General features: G+C 42.0%; 1 protein-coding gene across 1 annotated transcript in view; it reads left to right on the top strand.

Moving 5' to 3' along the window:
* Window positions 1-21,816, top strand: part of MYO15B (myosin XVB) — a 129,568-nt gene that overhangs the window by 56,365 nt on the left and 51,387 nt on the right. Inside the window, exons 21-31 of the mRNA XM_044299466.1 lie at window positions 6,645-6,702; window positions 7,166-7,296; window positions 7,385-7,480; window positions 7,561-7,796; window positions 8,224-8,393; window positions 13,371-13,443; window positions 13,557-13,865; window positions 15,648-15,727; window positions 18,484-18,542; window positions 18,631-18,718; window positions 20,981-21,082. Coding sequence (XP_044155401.1) covers window positions 6,645-6,702; window positions 7,166-7,296; window positions 7,385-7,480; window positions 7,561-7,796; window positions 8,224-8,393; window positions 13,371-13,443; window positions 13,557-13,865; window positions 15,648-15,727; window positions 18,484-18,542; window positions 18,631-18,718; window positions 20,981-21,082 — 1,402 coding nt within the window. The remainder of the gene's footprint in view (window positions 1-6,644; window positions 6,703-7,165; window positions 7,297-7,384; window positions 7,481-7,560; window positions 7,797-8,223; window positions 8,394-13,370; window positions 13,444-13,556; window positions 13,866-15,647; window positions 15,728-18,483; window positions 18,543-18,630; window positions 18,719-20,980; window positions 21,083-21,816) is intronic.

Here is a 21,816-nt window from a genome sequence, read left to right as displayed (position 1 = left end):
AGTGAAAGAATAAGAAAAAAAATGTAGAAAAAAAGGCAAAAAAAAAAGGTTAAAAAAAAGCACTCAAACCTGAGCAGACGCTGTCAGTAATATCACCTTTACATTGGAGTGCTGCCTCTTTTTTGGAAAACTATATATCTATCTATATATATATATATCTATATATATACAGGGAGTGCAGAATTATTAGGCAAGTTGTATTTTTGAGGATTAATTTTATTATTGAACAACAACCATGTTCTCAATGAACCCAAAAAACTCATTAATATCAAAGCTGAATATTTTTGGAAGTAGTTTTTAGTTTGTTTTTAGTTTTAGCTATTTTAGGGGGATATCTGTGTGTGCAGGTGACTATTACTGTGCATAATTATTAGGCAACTTAACAAAAAACAAATATATACCCATTTCAATTATTTATTTTTACCAGTGAAACCAATATAACATCTCAACATTCACAAATATACATTTCTGACATTCAAAAACAAAACAAAAGCAAATCAGTGACCAATATAGCCACCTTTCTTTGCAAGGACACTCAAAAGCCTGCCATCCATGGATTCTGTCAGTGTTTTGATCTGTTCACCATCAACATTGCGTGCAGCAGCAACCACAGCCTCCCAGACACTGTTCAGAGAGGTGTACTGTTTTCCCTCCTTGTAAATCTCACATTTGATGATGGACCACAGGTTCTCAATGGGGTTCAGATCAGGTGAACAAGGAGGCCATGTAATTAGATTTTCTTCTTTTATACCCTTTCTTGCCAGCCACGTTGTGGAGTACTTGGACGCGTGTGATGGAGCATTGTCCTGCATGAAAATCATGTTTTTCTTACCTTGCAGACTTCTTCCTGTACCACTGCTTGAAGAAGGTGTCTTCCAGAAACTGGCAGTAGGACTGGGAGTTGAGCTTGACTCCATCCTCAACCCAAAAAGGCCCCACAAGCTCATCTTTGATGATACCAGCCCAAACCAGTACTCCACCTCTACCTTGCTGGCGTCTGAGTCGGACTGGAGCTCTCTGCCCTTTACCAATCCAGCCATCTGGCCCATCAAGGCTCACTCTCATTTCATCAGTCCATAAAACCTTAGAAAAATCAGTCTTGAGATATTTCTTGGCCCAGTCTTGACGTTTCAGCTTGTGTGTCTTGTTCAGTGGTGGTCGTCTTTCAGCCTTTCTTACCTTGGCCATGTCTCTGAGTATTGCACACCTTGTGCTTTTGGGCACTCCAGTGATGTTGAAATATGGCCAAACTGGTGGCAAGTGGCATCTTGGCAGCTGCACGCTTGACTTTTCTCAGTTCATGGGCAGTTATTTTGCGCCTTGGTTTTTCCACACGCTTCTTGCGACCCTGTTGACTATTTTGAATGAAACGCTTGATTGTTCGATGATCACGCTTCAGAAGCTTTGCAATTTTAAGAGTGCTGCATCCCTCTGCAAGATATCTCATTTTTGACTTTTCTGAGCCTGTCAAGTCCTTCTTTTGACCCATTTTGCCAAAGGAAAGGAAGTTGCCTAATAATTATGCACACCTGATATAGGGTGTTGATGTCATTAGACCACACCCCTTCTCATTACAGAGATGCACATCGCCTAATATGCTTAATTGGTAGTAGGCTTTCGAGCCTATACAGCTTGGAGTAAGACAACATGCATAAAGAGGATGATGTGGTCAAAATACTCATTTGCCTAATAATTCTGCACGTAGTGTATATATATATATATATATATATATATAAAACTAACTAGCACTAAATGATTTTATATATATATACATATATATATATATATATATATATATATATATAGCTAGCTGGCAATGAAAAAACACAAGTGCTGATTAGCACTTGAGCACTTGCCAGTCCCAGCTCACACACAGAAAAAGTAGTGCAGAGCTGGAAAAGCCCCCCAAAAAAATAAAAATAAGGACAGGCTGGAGTCCGCTGGGGGTGGGGGTGGGCAGAAGAGGGACAGGGGACAGGGAATATGGGGATCTGAAACTGCCGCAGATGAGCTAAAGATCACTACAGCTGGTCCAGATGGTCCAAAGTAGTGAAAAGCACTGATTTATGTGGTAGTACCACAAGTCCCAGCCGACAAACAGCAGCACAGTGGGGAACAAGTCCTCTCTGCAAGCAATCACCAAGCTACAAACCGGATTCCAAAAAAGTTGGGACACTATACAAATCGTAAATAAAAACTGAATGGAATGATGTGGAGGTGCCAACTTCTAATATTTTATTAGGAATAGAACATAAATCACGGAACAAAAGTTTAAACTGAGAAAATGTACAATTTTAAGGGAAAAATATGTTGAATCAGAATTTCATGGTGTCAACAAATCCCCAAAAAGTTGGGACAAGGCCATTTTCACCACTGCGTGGCATCTCCCCTTCTTCTTACAACACTCAACAGACGTCTGGGGACCGAGGAGACCAGTTTCTCAAGTTTAGAAATGGGAATGCTCTCCCATTCTTGTCTAATACAGGCCTCTAACTGTTCAATCATCTTGGGCCTTCTTTGTTGCACCTCCCTCTTTATGATGCGCCAAATGTTCTCTATAGGTGAAAGATCTGGACTGCAGACTGGCCATTTCAGTACCCGGATCCTTCTCCTACGCAGCCATGATGTTGTGATTGATGCAGAATGTGGTCTGGCATTATCTTGTTGAAAAATGCAGGGTCTTCCCTGAAAGAGATGACGTCTGGATGGGAGCATATGTTGTTCTAGAACCTGAATATATTTTTCTGCATTGATGGTGCCTTTCCAGACATGCAAGCTGCCCATGCCACACGCACTCATGCAACCCCATACCATCAGAGATGCAGGCTTCTGAACTGAGCGTTGATAACAACTTGGGTTGTCCTTGTCCTCTTTGGTCCGGATGACATGGCGTCCCAGATTTCCAAAAAGAACTTTGAATCGTGACTCGTCTGACCACAGAACAGTCTTCCATTTTGCCACACTCCATTTTAAATGATCCCTGGCCCAGTGAAAACGCCTGAGCTTGTGGATCTTGCTTAGAAATGGCTTCCTCTTTGCACTGTACAGTTTCAGCTGGCAACGGCGGATGGCACGGTGGATTGTGTTCACTGACAATGGTTTCTGGAAGTATTCCTGAGCCCATTCTGTGATTTCCTTTACAGTAGCATTCCGGTTTGTGGTGCAGTGTCGTTTAAGGGCCCGGAGATCACGGGCATCCAGTATGGTTTTACGGCCTTGACCCTTACGCACAGAGATTGTTCCAGATTCTCTGAATCTTCGGATGATGTTATGCACAGTTGATGATGGTAGATGCAAAGTCTTTGCAATTTTTCGCTGGGTAACACCTTTCTGATATTGCTCCACTATCTTTCTGCGCAACATTGTGGGAATGGGTGATCCTCTACCCATCTTGGCTTCTGAGAGACACTGCCACTCTGAGAAGCTCTTTTTATACCCAATCATGTTGCCAATTGACCTAATTAGTGTTAATTGGTCTTCCAGCTCTTCGTTATGCTCAAATTTACTTTTTCCAGCCTCTTATTGCTACTTGTCCCAACTTTTTTGGGATTTGTTGACACCGTGAAAATTTGAATCAACGTATTTTTCCTTTAAAATGATACATTTACTCGGATTAAACGTTTGATCTGTCATCTACGTTCTATTACAAATTAAATATTGACATTTGCCATCTCCACATCATTGCATTCAGTTTTTATTCACAATTTGTTTAGTGTCCCAACTTTTTTGGAATCCGGTTTGTAGAATGGCTGCCTGCAGAGAGGAACCAACTGTTCTTTCCGCTGCATAGCGCTGCCATTGCCTGGAGCGTTGTTGCAGCCAATCGAAGCGCTGGTAGGGGACATCAGTGTCTGATGTCCCCTCCCTGACCTCGGAGGTGACATGGGCTGATATAAGCCCCAATCACCTCCGTCCCAGCCACCAGCAGCACCACAGATTTGATAATAGTAGTATAGCGCTGCCATTGGCTCGCAGCGCTGGGAAGGGACACCTGTGTATGGTGTCCCGTCCCTGACCTAGGAAGAGACATTGGCCCATCCCACCTCTAGCCGAGCAGCTCCATACATTGTTTGGGTAATTTGATTCCAGCTCACCTGCCTTTTCTTACAAGGTGCACGGATAAAAAGGATGAAGCCTTGTTGTGGTAAGTAGAAAGAAGGAAATCCGGCACTCAAAATTGATGAAGTCGTAGGTTACTTTACTTGGTCATGCAATATATCAGGTACAGTGGTACAGGGTGATTCATAAATCAGTCATAAATAAGAACGTTGTCGTTTGAAACACGTAGACTGACAAGGGCATCACTGGTTATTAATCATTCTGTACCTCTGTACCGGATACATCACAAGACCAAATAAAGGAATCTACAACTTCATCAATTTTGAGTGTCGGATTTCCTTCTTTCAACCTAGCTCCATACATTGCCGGCGCTGCGATGGGCCGGTCTTCACTAACCAGCCAATCGCAGCTATCGGGGCCGCAGGGGGACGGAAAAACTCCCCCTCGCCCTCAGCTAAGATGGCTGCCTGCCGATTAGTGCAGCCATCTTATTCCGGTCACCGCGCGATGCAGCGCGGTGACCGGAGTTAACCATGACGTAGTATTACATCATGATGCGTGAACGCACTGGCTTCCATGACGTAATAGTACATTATGTGTCGGGAAGGGGTTAAAGAACCCGGTTCTTGCTTATGATCTGACATGTAACAGGCTGTCTAGATGTGTAAACTAACCTGAAAACTATGACCGATCCCATGTTTATGACCGTCACAAATGTCAGCAGTGGGATAAAACATTTCTTTTATGAGATATCATACAGAGGTGAGATTCAGGAAATGGTTTCTAGTAACATCTGATCCAACGCGGTTTTGTGTTTGTTTTTTGGCCAGGAAAAGACATCTGACTTGGTCAGTGTTTTTCATAGCTTTTTTTAGGCATTCCTGAAGCATTTTGGCCATATAGAGTGATTACCACCTGGTATTTTTAATTTTTTTTTCAGTAGTGTTTCTTGCATATCTTATATTTACCGTATTTAATAACAAACTATGTGTTCCCCTGTAATTTCACATCCTCACATCCTGTGTGGGTGCAAAGAACTCCCCATTAAACATCCTAACACACATGGCACATACTTTTTTAAAGCTAAAAAAAAATTAAGGAGATCTATGGGAAATGAATGTCAGGCAATGAGAAAAAAAATACCAGATCTACAGCAGGCTGCAATAAAAAAAACACCATTAACCCAACAAAAAGCTCATCTCAAGGGTGAAAAAACACCACTCCCAAAAAAACATGTTTGTACTGCATTTAATATTTCCCATGCAACAACTGGAACCATATTTTTATTGCCTAAAAACACTCCAAAAATGTCAGCCAAAAAATACAAAACACAACGACTTTGAACAGCAAGAGAAACCTATGTGTGACACCTAATAATGTAGTTGCATATTGTAGGGTTGTATCTCATGAATTAGCCAAGTCTTTTTTTTTTTCCTACTAGATAACATGAGTCTAAAAATGACCCATTACGTTATGGAAAAAATTGCTCAATTATTGGTGTTTTATGGTGTATGGTGTAAACCTTTGCATAGATTAACAGTCTCATAAGGGTGCTACACCCATCGTATATGCTTTATTGATCTGGACAAAGCAATAAAAAATATATAAAGTTTTATAATGCTTGCTTTTTTTGTTCTTTAGCTATATTGTAGCTACACCTGAAAAGTCTATAATATTTTGGGCATGACTATAGAACCTAGGACTAGTCAGGTTTTGCTAGTCAAAGGGGTAGAGGAGACGGCTTTACCGCTTCATATTGTACCCCAGTGAATGTATGGAGATTTAAAGGGGTTATCTCATGATTAATGTTAAAAATGAAAATCATACATCATCTAGTACGTGACAATCTCTTTCTAACAAGGCTAGAACCAGCCCTGTACCACACATGGATCCAGAGATATCCTCATTCATTGCTATGATTGTTCCGCTAGATTTATTTCAAGCTGGGAGCTTAGGGGCGTGTACTTTCTCAGTAGGCGTGTCTTTTCTACTTTAGCTGGTTGCAGTTGAAGGATGGAATTGTAGCATGTATGTCTACCTCAGTGAGCAGGACAGGGAATTTTGAAAAAGAGCAAACAGCGGGTGGTGCTATACAGATAGATTTTAGAAAATAACTCAAGGGCGATAACACAATTTTAATTCCATGCAATTACAAAAGAATTGGGATCCAGGTGCTGGATCGAAAAATGTAGAATATTTTTTGTGGGAGAACTCCTTTAGTTTTTAGACAATGCTTCATGCAAAAAAAAAGCATGCCAATTAGGTCAGGGTCAGGTAACCAGAGACATCCATCTATTCACAACTGTTTTGGGGTTCTTGCCACTCATCAGTAGAGAGCAAGAACCTGAAATCAGCTTTCTACAGAGGGGTCACTTTTTATTTTGGAGGAGTGTCTTGTTTGGCTGACATAAGCTAATTTGCATATACATGTCCCATGGAGAATACGTTTCCATACACCCACGGGGTCTCTTCAATGAGAACCAGTTCTGACCCTCTTAATTGTCAAAATATCAGGATGTACAAAACTGTCATTTTAAAATCAAGCAACACTATTATTAATGGCACCATGTTTATCTTTTTTCAAGGACCTCTCTGCTTTGGATGTTCCTGCCGAGCTAGTTGCAGTTTTGAATTCTCCACAGGGTGAGCACCTTAAACCTTCAGATGCATAGATTAGAAAGGGCTAGAGGTTGCCTACATGCAGCTGGTTGAATGGACACAGTGTATCTCCTGGTTCATTCTGGGACTTCCTGCTAGGAGAGAAGGAGAGGAGCTGCTTCATACACAATAAAATTATCTGAATTCGAAAAATAACACAATCTAGATCCCAAAGTTGGATTCAGACATACAGTAGTAACCTGGTAAAGTTGAAAAAAAAAGTTCATATATTGCAAACCTATTCTCTTCCAATGTTGATCCATAAAAGGAACATGCTCTCCTCTTGATCTATGTTACCAGCAGAATAGGCACAATCAGATTCTGGTACCTAATATTAGGTATATACTTGTAGGTTAATCCTAGGTAGGTAAGTCAGTTTTCTTTCTTTTTGTAAACAATTTCTGTGGTTTCGAAAGCCAGTAACTTCTAACATGTTATGACCCCACAGCGAAATCACATGCACAAGGAACGGGGATCACAGAGGTGCCTCCACCTCAAGTCAAGGCCCAGGTTGTCTCGTCTCTTCCTCCTGACATAAACAATTATCCATTCTCCATCTTCATTCGCTCGTATTTCAAGGTATGTTAATCATTCAGTTATTAATCACTTCGACAATCGATACTTCTTTCCGCTTACTTACTGTATGTCTCCACTGGTGACATTGCAGGACCCTACTCTACCACCCTTGGGACAACCCCTCCAGCATCCTCTTACTCGCGTATCACAAAGGGATCATGGAGTTGCGCTCGAGCTATATAAACTGGTGAGAAAGACAATCATTTGTATGTCACGTCAGATTGTTAAAGCGTCACCCCTTGGCTAACCCTTGTGCACCCTTATTAGGCCCTGCGTTTTGTGGTAAATACAACAATGCCCCCCTGGCAGCAGAGGATCATCGGTAACTACATTGTGGAACGCTGTTTGCGGCAGCCCTCGCTTACCGATGAGGTGCTCTGTCAAGCAGCGGCTCTTTCAGTGCAGAACAACAATGAAGAGCAAAGTCAGCGGGTAGGGCTCCTGCTTTCAGGCCTGCTGAGCTGTCTCATTCCTTCACCAACGTTAGAGAAACCTCTGCTAAAGTAAGTCTTTTTATTACTAAAAAATGACCAGTCGTAAAGAGGGACCTGTCCCCTCTCCTGACATAGGACAATCTCATATTCCCTATAAAATTAAAAATTTTCTTAGAACCTTTTTCTTGTGCCATTCCGACTAGAAATGTATAAATCATTTGATAATTGGGTGTTACCAGTTGGGAAGGGGTGTCTCTACACATTATGACATTGTCCAATCAGTGCTGAAAGTGTCTGACTGTCCAGGGACGCGCCCTTGGGATAAGGGGTAGTGGTTACACCCTGTTGTCAATTTGTTCATATGTTTCCAAGAGTAATATCAGAGGAATTGTACAATCCAGAGTCATTTTGAGGGGAATAAAAGCACTTATGAGAGGGGACAGGTCCCCTTTAACATACAGCGTGTAAGGTATCAGTAATTCTCACTCTTTCACAGGTACGTCTCCGATCAAGGCTCTGAAGGGTACAAAGCAATATGCCAGAGCAAGATGCTTAGAGCCAAGCAGACTGATTTTAATGCAGTGCGCACCCATGCTCCGACTTTGCTGGAGTGGACGGCCAATGAAAGAAAGGGGAAGATGGTGATGGACATCTATACATACAGTGGTGAGCTCCATGTGCTCTTTGTACATTAGATAATCATTACTACACGTTAGGATCATTCTAGGTTTCTTTTTTTTTCTTTTTGCACTTCACACCCACTGCACATGTAGAAATACCCAAAGCTGTAAATGCATGTATGCAATAACCCAGTGCTAAGGCATTCAATTTCATAACACTCACTGGACTTATTGCACTTTCTCTGCAATTGCACTTTTGGACTTTGCTAATAAATCTATCTAGTTTCTTTCTTATCTGTGTTTACTGACCTATTTCTGTAGCCAGCAGGATTTTTAATTTTATTTTGTTTTTACTTCTTCATTTTTTTCTTGTCATTAAGCGTTTCCATTTAAATAGATGTTAATAATTTTAAATACACAAGTCAAAACAGGTCACAGGATCTTTCCTTGCGAGCGGGGTCGGTAGTGATATCAAACACAGTAATCGGCGGTTTAAAAGTCCAAACGATGCTTTATTTTCCGTCCAACACAAGATAGTGGAGTTTAAGTTGTACAGTCACTTTTATGACTTCACAGCAAAATAAACCATAAACAGTAACATAAAGTTCTTGCCTATCTGGGCGCTAACTAAACAGAAGGTTACCTCACCTATGTACTTCAAAGCCTGGTCCCCCTGTGTTTGGATTTATACAGCCACCACCGGTCATACAGCCACCAGGAACCGACAAGGAATGACCTCTTGAGGCGTGAATTTATCCCCGCAGTAATGAGCCCAGCAAGGTAAGGGGAAAATGTCATCCTGGAGTGTGGAGGGAATGGCAGGTCCCTCTACAAACACCTACCCACCATTCCATAAAAATACAGGCCCATAAAACACAAAAAAAAAGTGCACGTTGCTGAGACCATGCAACTTTCCTGGATTCTTTACCTCACCCAATAGACCATTCTGGGTGAGGTATACACCTTCTCCAGTACTTTACCATACACAGTGTTACACAGGTTAAAATACAGAACTGAGAACCCAGTTTTGGTTGGGATCACACTTGCAAACTTTGGTACAGTTTTTATTGAGCCAAAACCTGAGCGAATTCGAAAGGCATAGAAAATATAAAAGGACTTCCAGTTGGTTCCACTTATGGTTTATTATTCAATATGAAACAATGTCTTATTGCTTTTCACTTTTTAAACATGAGTTCCTGAGCAACATTGTTTCATAGCGAAAAGGCTTGTAACCCACGTTCCAGCAGGAGGTCACTATTTTCTAAGCACCACAGCACATGGAATAATTGGGGTGGAGGTGACTAAACCAATGGACAGGTAAGCAAACTTCTAAACTGATTTATGTGGATCAACTTATGGGTTTGGCTCAAAAACTGTATTTTGGTTTCCAGTCTTGCATATATTGAAGGGGATGTCTCATCTGGGACCTTTATGGCAGGGGTGACCACCCACGGCTCTCAAAACGCATGTGGCTTTTTGCCGCTTCAAGTGCGGCTCTAGCGGTGAAGCTGGGAAGCAGCTGTGCAACCTAATAGAGAATATAGCACGTGCCGCTCTCAGCAAGCATCATGTTCTCTTCAACTAGTCCATCCCTCCCTCTCCACTGTGACGCGGCTGCTCTTGCCACCAATGGGGAGATAGCAGGGAGGAGAAGGGAAGCGGCTGTGTCCAATGCGCCACTAATGAATGTAATTAACACATTAATTAAAGTATAGGAGGCAGCGGGTGCCGGCGGCGGTATCACATACCCGGCCTCAATAACAGGGCATGCGATACGCCAAACCGTGGAAATTAACCCCTCAGGTGCCGCACCTGAAGGGTTAATTGCCGTGGTTCAGCGGATCATATGCCCTGTTATTGAGGCCAGGTATGTGATACCGTCGGCGGCACCCACTGCCTCCTATACTTGAATTAATGTGTTAATTACAGTCATTGGTGGCTCAGTGCGCCCCCCCCCCAGTATTATAAATTATAACCATTGGTGGCGCAGTGCCCCCCAAGTATCAGTATCAGGGTGGCAGTGGCCACAGGGTCCCCTCCCCCCTCTTTATTGGTGGCAGTTCCAATCGGAGCCCCAGCAGTGTAATTGCTGGGCTCCGATCTGTTATCATGGCAGCCAGGACGCTACTGAAGCCCTGGTTGCCATGGTAAGCTCCCTGCTGCTGTGTGTACTATGCACAGGGCTGCAGGGACAGTGTGAAGTCCTATTCACCCTAATAGAGCTCTATTAGGGTGAATAGGACAAGGGTTCTAGCCTCTAAGGGTGCTAATAGTAAATAAAAAGTGAAAAAAAAAAAGTGAAAAAAAACACGCTCCCTTTCCCAATTTTACATATAACATTTACAAACAATAAAAAATAAACATATTACATATCGCCATGCCCGAAAAAGTGTGAACTATTAAAATATTAAACATTTTTCCTATGCGGTGAACGACGTAACAGAAAAAAAATCACAACAGCGCGATTCACCATTTTTAGTCACCTTGTCCCCCAAAAAAATGGGACAGGACTGCTCTATTATGGGCCGGACGTTCCATAAAATATGGAATGCACATGGCTTTTTTGGTGTTTTATTTTGTTCACATGGTATCGAAATCGATTCTTTTTTGGGGTATGGTGACAACCCCAGAAAGTGGAGAAGCGCAGTATCACCTGTCAGACCTGCAGAGTAGCAGGTGCCTGATCAGGAGCCCAGTGCCCGATCAGAAGAAGTAGGCGATTTCTTTAAATTATAGTACTGAGCATGGGGGGTTCTGATCTGAGCATAGGGGGGATCTTAGCTGAGTAATGGAGGTCTGATCTGACCATTGGGGATCTGATCTGAGCATGGGAGTCTGGTATGAGCACAGGGGTCTGATCTGAGCACGGGGGGGGGGGGTCTGATCTGAGCACAGGGGGTCTGACACTGGGAGTCTGATTTGTGTTGTCTGATCTGAGCATTGGGGGTCTTATTTTGGGGGTCTGATGGGGAGATCTGATGAGGATTGGGGATCTTATCTTAGGTCAGATGAGCATTGGGGGTCTGATGAAAAATATTTTTTTTCTTTTCTTCTCTGCTAATAAAAAATAAGAAAAAAAAACTCAAATCAGATGAAAATGTTTTTTTTTCTTATTTTTCTCTGCTAAAACCTAGGTGCATCTTATAGTGCGAAAAATATTGACTTGTGTGTAAATGTATAGCTTGTGGGTCCTGGTAGTCATACATTTTTTTTTCTGGCTCTATATGTCTGTAAGGTTGGCCACCCCTGCTTTATTATATATTGATAGGATATATAATGCTTTGATAGGTGTGGGTCTCACCTCTGGGACATGGCCCTGAAGTGAAGGGAGGGCACACTACACATGCACAGCATCCTCCCTATTCAGTCATGGGGCTTCCCAAAATGTCCGATGCTTGGCTATTTTCGTAAATCCTATAGCAGTAATGGAGAGCAAGACGTACAAGCACAGTCACCCATCCACCACTATGGAACTTATGAAAATAGCTGAGCCAGAGCAGTGAATGGAGGGTGCCTGAGCATGTGTGGTGTGCTCTTCTTCACTTTGGGGCCCCCATTCTGGAGATAGAAGCAGGTCCCAGATGGGAATACTTTAACTGTTTAATAACATAAGACGCATATCCAACATATTTCATGCCATTTAACAATCATTTAGGAGCCCCTGCTACTTGGCATTGAGGACCCACTGACCATAATTAAATTTGCATAGACTGAACTAATTCTTAGGACCTCAAGGAGGTACGGTATTTGCTGCTAGGGGGTTCCTTGGTCAAGGGCCTCAATGTAGTCCTTAATCGGTGGTGGCTATAAATTTATGCAGAAGCAATCGGCCAGAATAGGGCTAAATTCGTAGCCAAGAAGATGTCATCAGAACAAAAAGCCAGAGACGCAAATAGTAGCCGCACTAGAATTTGTATCAGAAGGCAATTAAAAATGAAGCAACTTTGTCATAGGTCGGTATCCCACAAACAGTATTTATCACTAATATACCAATGAAGGTTGGCGAAAAGTACAGGACAGATAGAAGTGAATAGAACTGCAAGATCAGACTACAATGAGTTTGTTGTCTGTTACCATGGAGACATCTAGTTTGCACAGGGGTTTAAAGGGGGGAAAAAGGGGTTTGTTTTTTTAAATTAAATCGTACTGCAAAGTTGCTTAATTTTTCATTTTATATAGGAAAAAAAAAAAAAGGTGAAGGTAGACATACCGAAGCTTTTTATAAAGTAGCATTTTAGAACTTTGTTTTGTACTACTGCTATGAATCTTAAAGGGGTTCTCCGGGAACTAGGAAAATGAAAATAGTTGAATATTACTTCATTATAAATATATTTCCAAATACCTTTCATTATTTATAATGGTCCATTTTGTCTTGGGAACAATCATTAGGAGAAATAATATGGCCTCCATCCTATTAGTACACACATAACCTGTCCTAATCACACAGGGTGACAAAGTTAATTCACAACACTGAGCTAAAGAGCTCCCTCATCCTCCTCTATGCTATACTTCACAGGGATTATGATCCTGAATACAGCTGATAAGACCTTCAGCTGAATTTCTGAAGGAATGGAGTTCATGAGGAGACATGAAGTACAGACAGGAGGGTGATGATGTGACTAATGAGCAGCATCACTAGTATGCAGTCTCCATTACCACAGACCCACATTACCACAGTCTGTCCTGTTCGTCCCCTCTGTACTTCATGTGTTCAGGATCCTAATTCCTGACAAGTAGAGCAGAGAGGAGGATGAGGTAGCTCTTTACCTCAGTTCTGAAGTAACTTGTCCTGCTGTGTGATTAGGACAGGTTTAGTATGTACTAATAGAACGGCGGCCATTTTATTTCTCCTAATGATTGCTCCATAGACAAAATGAGCCATTAAAACTAATGAAAGGTATTTGGGAATATATTTATAACAAAGTAATATTTAAGTATTTTTATTTTCTTAATTCCCGGAGAACCCCTGTAATGAATCTCGAAAGAGAGCATTTAATGTGTTTCTTTTTGTACATTGTTTCAGAAGAGAAATATACAGCAGAAGTGGATTCTTGGACAACGGCAGAGCAATTATCTGCTTGGCTCCTGCAGTCCCGGTGAGTACATACATAAGTGATCATCCATAAAATATGAATATTTTTTATGTGAGATTAATTATATACATTATGGTCTATGAATGTCTGTATTTTCTATGTTATTTTTTTAATAGAGGCGTCAGTGATAACCCCCGTGGTTGGTCTATATCCATTCTTGATGGTAATCAGTGGCTTGACCTCTGTGGTGATGATTTATTACTGGATGTTATTGCTGAGGTGGAAGATGGAGCTCCTTCTCAGCCCTTTGGAGCATCTGATTACCCTTTTGGAGATCATGACAATATCCCAGAACCTCCTCCTGATTTTGCACCACAGCTGCCTCCTGGACATCCTTCTTTCTCTGCACCTCGATTACCTCCTCAATCTGCACCAGTGTTTCCACCAGCACCGCCGCCTCCACCAATTCCTCCATTTTTTGAAAGGTAAGGAAAAGACTTGTGAGGACAGCAAAAAATGTTTTATAGGATAATATTTAATACCTTCCTGTGCACATGCTAGCAAGTGCCTACTGGGTGTTGCCAAACCAGGGAAGTGTCCTGACTTTTCGGCAATCATCCTTCCCCCACAACTCCATCTTTAATTTCCAGCATTCAGTGCTACAAAGGAATTATATAAGGGAATGCCACTGAAAGCCAATTTGATATCTTGTCAATATGAGCAAAAGGCTTACAGGCCCAATAAAAAGTGACCCCTTTGGAGTTGCCTGGATTTCTGCAATGATTACTAACAAAATGTGGTCTTATTGCTCTCTAAGCCTTAGTTATCAACCAACACAATCTAATTAAACTAATAGCACACAAACAGTTGTACCATTTACTGAGCACATTGTGCAAACATCCACAGTGCATTAAGAAAAAGAACGTTGAGGAGGAATTTTGGAGCATTCCTCACTGCAGATGTGTTTTTTGGGATGCCTTTTGTGCACGGCCTTCTTCAGGTCACACCACAGCATCTCTATCTGGTGAAGGTCAGGAGTGAACTCTGACTTTTTCCTTCCAAAACACAAAACTTTCTTGTTTCAACCTTTCTTCAGTTGAATTACTTCTTTACTTTGGGTCATTGTCTTGTTACATCGCTCACCAGTGGCGTACACACAATCCACGGGGCCCCTGTGCGAAACTGATCCATGGGGCCCCCTTCCCGTCGACGCCCCCCCCAACCCGCTGCCGCGCGTGTATGCATGTGTGTGTGTGTGTGTGTGTGTGTGTGTGTGTATATATATATATATATATATATATATATATATTATACTGTATATTACTATATACAAGAGGATGATATTCGGTATAACCCACGGTATTTCCACGTAAAACCAGCTCTGCTACATTATGTAGCAGTGCTGGTTTTGTCATGCATTTCTTTTGCCTTCATATAGTAAAATACTTAATTGGCCTATCAATGGCTTTATAACTAACTCTGCTATATTTCTGTAGCCTACAACCTCTGACTGCCCAGTTGAAACTACTACACCCAACATGTTCTGGCAGTAATAGTAAATGGATATTGGTGCAATTCTGAGCTACTAGTCTATATAATAAATATGTAGGCTACATATGTATTATATAGACTAGTAGCTCAGAATTGCACCAATATCCATTTACTATTACTGCCAGAACATGTTGGGTGTAGTAGTTTCAGTCCAACTGAGCAGTCAGAGGTTGTAGGCTACCGAAATATAGCAGAGTTAGTTATAAAGCCATTGATAGGCCAATGAAGTATTTTACCATATGAAGGCAAAAGAAATGCATGACAAAACCAGCTCTGCTACATCCAAGCATATACTAGAAGCTCAATAGAAGTGCCTACACAAAAGAGCTGCACCCCAAGACAACAGAAAAAAGCCCATTACTTCATAGCACAAGTCACCAGTCATAACTTTACATACATTGCCCAACTCTCAGCCCCCATCAGACCTCACTCACTCTGAAAGCCGGACCGGCTTCTTTGCGCAGCGCTCTCCCTCTCCCTTTCTTTTCCGGCGCCTTCTCCCTGTCCCTGCATCTCAACGTCATGTCCGGCACGCCGCACTGCCGGCCGGGGAGGAGACTCAGGGCCCGCTCACAGTCTCTTCAATGATCGTATGCCATGTAAATTTGTTCAAAATGTTCTTATGTGGTGTCTAAGTATAGCCTGATAGACCAAAATGGTGTTTGTGTGAACTGGTTTCCTGACATTGATTTACTTCCATTTATTTCTGGTTACAGAAATGATATTCCAATTCCACCAGCCCCACCCATGCAAGCACCATCTCTGCCACCAGGAACACAAGACAATAAACTAGACCAGATGTACTCATCTGCCATAAATGGAGGTAATCGTGACTTATTTAGATAATTTAGTCATATACCTGTAGATAACTAGCACAAACCTACACAAATTACCAGACCGCACGCAATTACAATAATTCATACAGTTTATTTGTACATATGATAAAACCAATTAAAAAGAGGGTTTGCAAAAGATGCAACATCATTGGAGGAAGATGACACCACCCGACGAAACGCGTGTCAGGGTAAGCACCATCTTGGAGTGTGGGACGCAGCATGACTAATGGCTCTCTTTCGAACTATATTTGATTTTGTGTAACCACTTGCAGATCATTGTATTAGGCTTGTAATTTTCTTTGCATTTTTGCCCTCTATGATTAGCCTTTTATCTCTCGTCTACATATATAAATGTGAGGAATATGGATTAATGTTTACTGTCAGCCATGTCCTCACACCCACCATTTGGCAGATGACAGAGAAAATCAAGGTCCACAGGGGGGGGGGGGGCCTGCTTCAAAGCCGCAGCCAGATAGCAGAAAATTCCTAGCAGGCCACATTTGGTTACATTTCACACCTCCAGTCAGAAAGCACAGATCCTGCAGGAAAACCCCCAGAAGGAGGTATCAGCCCTTGCCAGGATCAGTGATACCTCCCAGACATGTTGGCACCTACATTTCATAAGGAATTATGAATCGCCCGGCCATTGTAGGCGCAAACCGGATACATATTTGTGTTCCGGTGGCCACGATGAACATGCCCATGGTCTTTGTTTGAGGGTGGGATGCCAGGGAAGGGATATATCCATATCTCCCCACAGTTAGCGGCACCATGTTTGGAATCTAGTTGTAGCTGGAACCCAGGCGGATCCGTTGGTCCCAGAACCATCTCCCTGTGACCTTCTGGACTGGAGCTATGAACCCTAAAGGGTTTTGTGGGTCATTTGCAGCCAGTCCAGCAGAGGGTTGGTGGACCCCTCCCAAAAGCTGGGAGCGGAGGGGCCGGCTACAGGTTAAAAGGCTTGTGCCAGCAAGCGGGCGTGTCTTTCTCTGAAAGGGGGTCACATCGTGCAATGTGTTTGGAGGGACCTGCAACCAGCTGACATCACTGCCTCCGACGTGAATACAGCTAAGAACTCATCATTACCCAAAGGACTCATATATCTGGTAAACTGACTTATTGTTCTGCTTAACCCTGTTGTACCTATATCACCTATATCTGTAACCACAGACCACTGTATATATTCTTTGTGTATATTGTGTTATATCTAGTGTGCCCTTAAGGCGATTAAATATATAATTTAATCTTGTGCTATCTTGTATCTCGATCACGAATCCCCACGTCCGTGTTTCGGCCTAGTTATAAGCTACCGCGGGTTGGTTTCTCGCCCTATATAATCCCGTTAGCGGACCGGGCTTATATCAAACGAGAAGCTGGTGGCAGTATACCCGGGCTGAGAAGGCACTGTTTCATTGTGGCAGTGAAAAGGCCTTCTCAGCTTGTTGCCTCTCTGTGCCCGCGTGGACAAGCTGGCCTTACTTACCCCTTTCCTCTGGAGGGCGGAACGTTACGTTTTGGTAACCCGTGACCATATCGCGTTGAGTGAGCTCGACGTAGGCGACGTCAAGCGGGCACGAGGTCCCACTTCCTCCAGTTTTGCAAACCCTCTTTTTAACAGTTTTTATTATATGTACTAATAAAGTATATGAATTATTTTAATTGTGTGCAGTTCTGCAATTTTCATAGGTTTGTGTATGTAATTATAACCATAGGCACAAAACATTGTTTTGCCTAAAAGAAATAATGCAGCATATGGTTTCTTGTTGTTTTTGGTTAATGTGGGAATCACCATGTAGATAACTAAGAGGAGTACATATAGTGGTAAAACTGTTTATCGCCTTAGGGTGTCGTGCTACCTTTGGTGCAACACTAATGTCAAATTCCCAAATAAAGATTTTTGACCCTTCTAAATTGCTCTATGTTAGGCCTAGTTCACACAAACGTATGGCTTTTATAGTTTTTTGCGGTCCGTTTTTCACGGATCCGTTGTTCCGTTTTTGAGTTCCGTTGTGTTTCCGTTTCCTTTCCGTTTTTCCATATGGCATATACAGTATACAGTAATTACATAGAAAAAAATTGGTCTGGGCGTAACATTTTCAATAGATGGTTCAGCAAAAACGGAACAGATACGGAAGACATACGATGCATTTCCGTATGTGTTCCATTTTTTTTATGGACCCATTGACTTTAATGGAGGCACGGAACGTGATTTGTGGCCTAATATAGGACATTTTCTATCTTTCAACGGAACGGAAAAACGGAAATACGGAAACGGAATGCATACGGAGTACATTCAGTTTTTTTTTTGCAGAACCATTGAAATGAATTGATCCGTATACGGACCGTATACGGAACACAAAAAAACGGCCCGTACACTCGCAAAAAAAAACGTTCATGTGAACTAGGCCTTAGCCCGAGAGGTACACTTGTAATTCCAATGCAAAGAAGACAATTATAAGTGCTTGGAACATGGCTGCATCACTGAAGATCCTTCCTTTCATGATCATCTTCTTTGCATAAACTTTTAGCCATGGTCTTACTTGTCTAATAAAGAAGTTGGGAACCTCAAAATTAATGTGTCATGCTGTACCGATGAAGCTGGAGAGAACTCGTTAGGCAGGATGTACTGTAAATGTAACCCAGTCTGAGAGCAATCAAGTTTGCAGCTACTTCCCTTCTTGTTTTAATCTTCATTTTCCACTAACCTTTGTTGTAGGTCCCCAAGGGATGGAAAGCTATTTGGATCAGCTCTTCAATCCTGTCTTTTCACCAGCAGTTAGTAAAATATTCTACATTTTTGCACTTCTCTTTTTACTTTGGCGGTGATACACATCTCACATGTCCATCTATTTGTTCCTTGCAGGATTTAGAGAGACCTGAAAATCTCAATAGGCGCATGAAAGGTGGTGGAGGCATTGGGCCAACAAGACAAAATTCTTTCGGTGCTCCTGGTGAGTCTAGTTGTAAAACAGCGAGCAGGCAAACTCAAGGTTAAGATGGGATTCACATCAATGCTGTTGTGCTGCTTCATTCTAGGAGCAAAACAACGGAAATTGGTGACCCAAACAATGCTGAGCAGAACCTATCGACCGTAATGGGTTCTATACAGCTTCTGTTCCAGAGTACGAAATTTAAGCAGAGAAAAAAACCCTGCATAAGAGACTTATCGATCATTTGATGACCAAACTGCTAAATAGGGACTAAAGAGACATTTCAGGGCATATCATGTATAGCAGCAGTAATAAAGCATAGATTAGAAAAATACGTTTTAATAACTCATGCACCGTATAAAAGTTACTTCCAGTGTCCACTGGGTGTCTTTTTAGCAGGCAAGTGTCCTGCAATGTTAGCGGCAACCCGTCCCATCTTGGCTCTCTCCAAGTGCCCACTGGTTGTCTCTCTAGCAGGCAAATGTCCTGCAATATTAGCGGCAACCCCTCCCATCTTGGCTCTCTCCAAGTGTCCACTGGTTGTCTCTCTAGCAGGCAAATGTCCTGCAATATTAGCGGCAACCCCTCCCATCTTGGACTTTCTCCAAGTGTCCACTGGGAGTCTCTTTAGCAGGTAAGTGTTCTGCAATCTTAGCGGCAACTCCTGCATCAGCTGCGTCCTACAAAGAGATGTCTATCGTAGATGGAAAGTATTTCCACCGAGATCGCAAGAGAAATTCCTGATGAAAAAAAATTCCCCCCCAAAAAGCTCTTTTTATTAGTGCAGATATGCAAACCGGATTCCCAAAAAATTGGGACACTAAACAAATTGTGAATAAAAACTGAATGCAATGATGTGGAGATGGCAAATCTCAATATTTTATTTGTAATAGAACGTAGATGACAGATCAAACGTTTAATCCGAGTAAATGTATCATTTTAAAGGAAAAATACATTGATTCAAATTTTCACGGTGTCAACAAATCCCCAAAAAGTTGGGACAAGTAGCAATAAGAGGCTGGAAAAAGTAAATTTGAGCATAACGAAGAGCTGGAAGACCAATTAACACTAATTAGGTCAATTGGCAACATGATTGGGTATAAAAAGAGCTTCTCAGAGTGGCAGTGTCTCTCAGAAGCCAAGATGGGTAGAGGATCACCAATTCCCACAATGTTGCGCAGAAAGATAGTGGAGCAATATCAGAAAGGTGCTACCCAGCGAAAAATTGCAAAGACTTTGCATCTATCATCATCAACTGTGCATAACATCATCCAAATATTCAGAGAATCTGGAACAATCTCTGTGCGTAAGGGTCAAGGCCGTAAAACCATACTGGATGCCAGTAAGCAAGATCCACAAGCTCAGGCGTTTTCACTGGGCCAGGGATCATTTAAAATGGAGTGTGGCAAAATGGAAGACTGTTCTGTGGTCAGAAGAGTCACGATTCGAAGTTCTTTTTGGAAATCTGGGACGCCATGTCATCCGGACCAAAGAGGACAAGGACAACCCAAGTTGTTAGCAACGCTCAGTTCAGAAGCCTGCATCTCTGATGGTATGGGGTTGCATGAGTGCGTGTGGCATGGGCAGCTTGCATGTCTGGAAAGGCACTATCAATGCAGAAAAATATATTCAGGTTCTAGAACAACATATGCTCCCATCCAGACGTCATCTCTTTCAGGGAAGACCCTGCATTTTTCAACAAGATAATGCCAGACCACATTCTGCATCAATCACAACATCATGGCTGCGTAGGAGAAGGATCCGGGTACTGAAATGGCCAGTCTGCAGTCCAGTTCTTTCACCTATAGAGAACATTTGGCGCATCATAAAGAGGAAGGTGCAACAAAGAAGGCCCAAGACGATTGAACAGTTAGAGGCCTGTATTAGACAAGAATGAGAGAGCATTCCTATTTCTAAACTTGAGAAACTGGTCTCCTCGGTTCCCAGACGTCTGTTGAGTGTTGTAAGAAGAAGGGGAGATGCCACACAGTGGTCGAAATGGCCTTGTCTCAACTTTTTGGGGATTTGTTGACACCATGAAATTCTGATTCAACATATTTTTCCCTTAAAATGGTAAATTTTCTCAGTTTAAACTTTTGTTCTGTGATTTATGTTCTATTCTGAATAAAATATTAGAAGTTGGCACCTCCACATCATTGCATTCAGTTTTTATTCACGATTTGTATAGTGTCCCAACTTTTTTGGTATCCGGTTTGTATTACATTTAAGCTTTCTTTACATTATTTAAAATTCTCTTGATTGATAACTTTTTTTTGTGCTTAGTCTATACAGGAATTGGTTCAATGCCTTCCTATGCCATGCCAATGATGAATGGAGTGATGCCTGCAATGGGAAACATGCAAATGATGCCCCCCAATATGCAGGGTAAGCATATGACACATTGGTACATTTAGTTTGTTGTACCTGTTAGTTTTCATAGTATTCATGTTACTTGCGCGCGCATAGGTGTATTTTAAGATTTTTTTTACCTAATAATCATTATTCAATTTTTATAAAATATATAAGACCTGAAAACCCTCCATTAACCAATGCACAAGTAAAAATAAAGAATACAATGTCATTGCCAGAACTAAAAAAGATTAGTTATATTAAAGGGCTTCTCCAGGACTCTAATATTGATAAGCTATCATCAGGATAAGTCATAATATCTGATCAGTGGGCGTCCAACTGCCAAGCACAGTGCTGTACATTGTATAGTAGTGGTGCTTGGTACTGCAGCTCAGTCCATTTTGAACGGAACGTAGAGGCTGAATGGCCAGGTGACTGATGGACAGGACATCACAAGTCGAGGAAGAGCGCTGGGAATCAGCCGTACTGATCAGGTATTGGTGACCTACCCTGAGGCCTGGAGCACCATCATATCAGTAGCTTTAAACCAGTTAGGCCCCTTGCAGACGAGCGTTCCTCCCGCAGCGAGTCCGCATCGCAGCACCCGGCCTGACTTCCCAGCACTGATGGGATGCACATAGCATTATATTGATTTATGATGCTATGTAACCCTTACAGTTCTGGAATATATTGGATAACACTGGCAGCATTATGCCAGTGTTATCCAATACATTCCAGAACTGTAAGGGTTACATAGCATCATAAATCAA

The sequence above is a fragment of the Bufo gargarizans genome, chromosome 6, assembly GCF_014858855.1.
Source record: "Bufo gargarizans isolate SCDJY-AF-19 chromosome 6, ASM1485885v1, whole genome shotgun sequence".
Lineage (NCBI taxonomy): Eukaryota > Metazoa > Chordata > Amphibia > Anura > Bufonidae > Bufo > Bufo gargarizans.
This window is presented reverse-complemented; position numbering and strand designations above follow the sequence as displayed.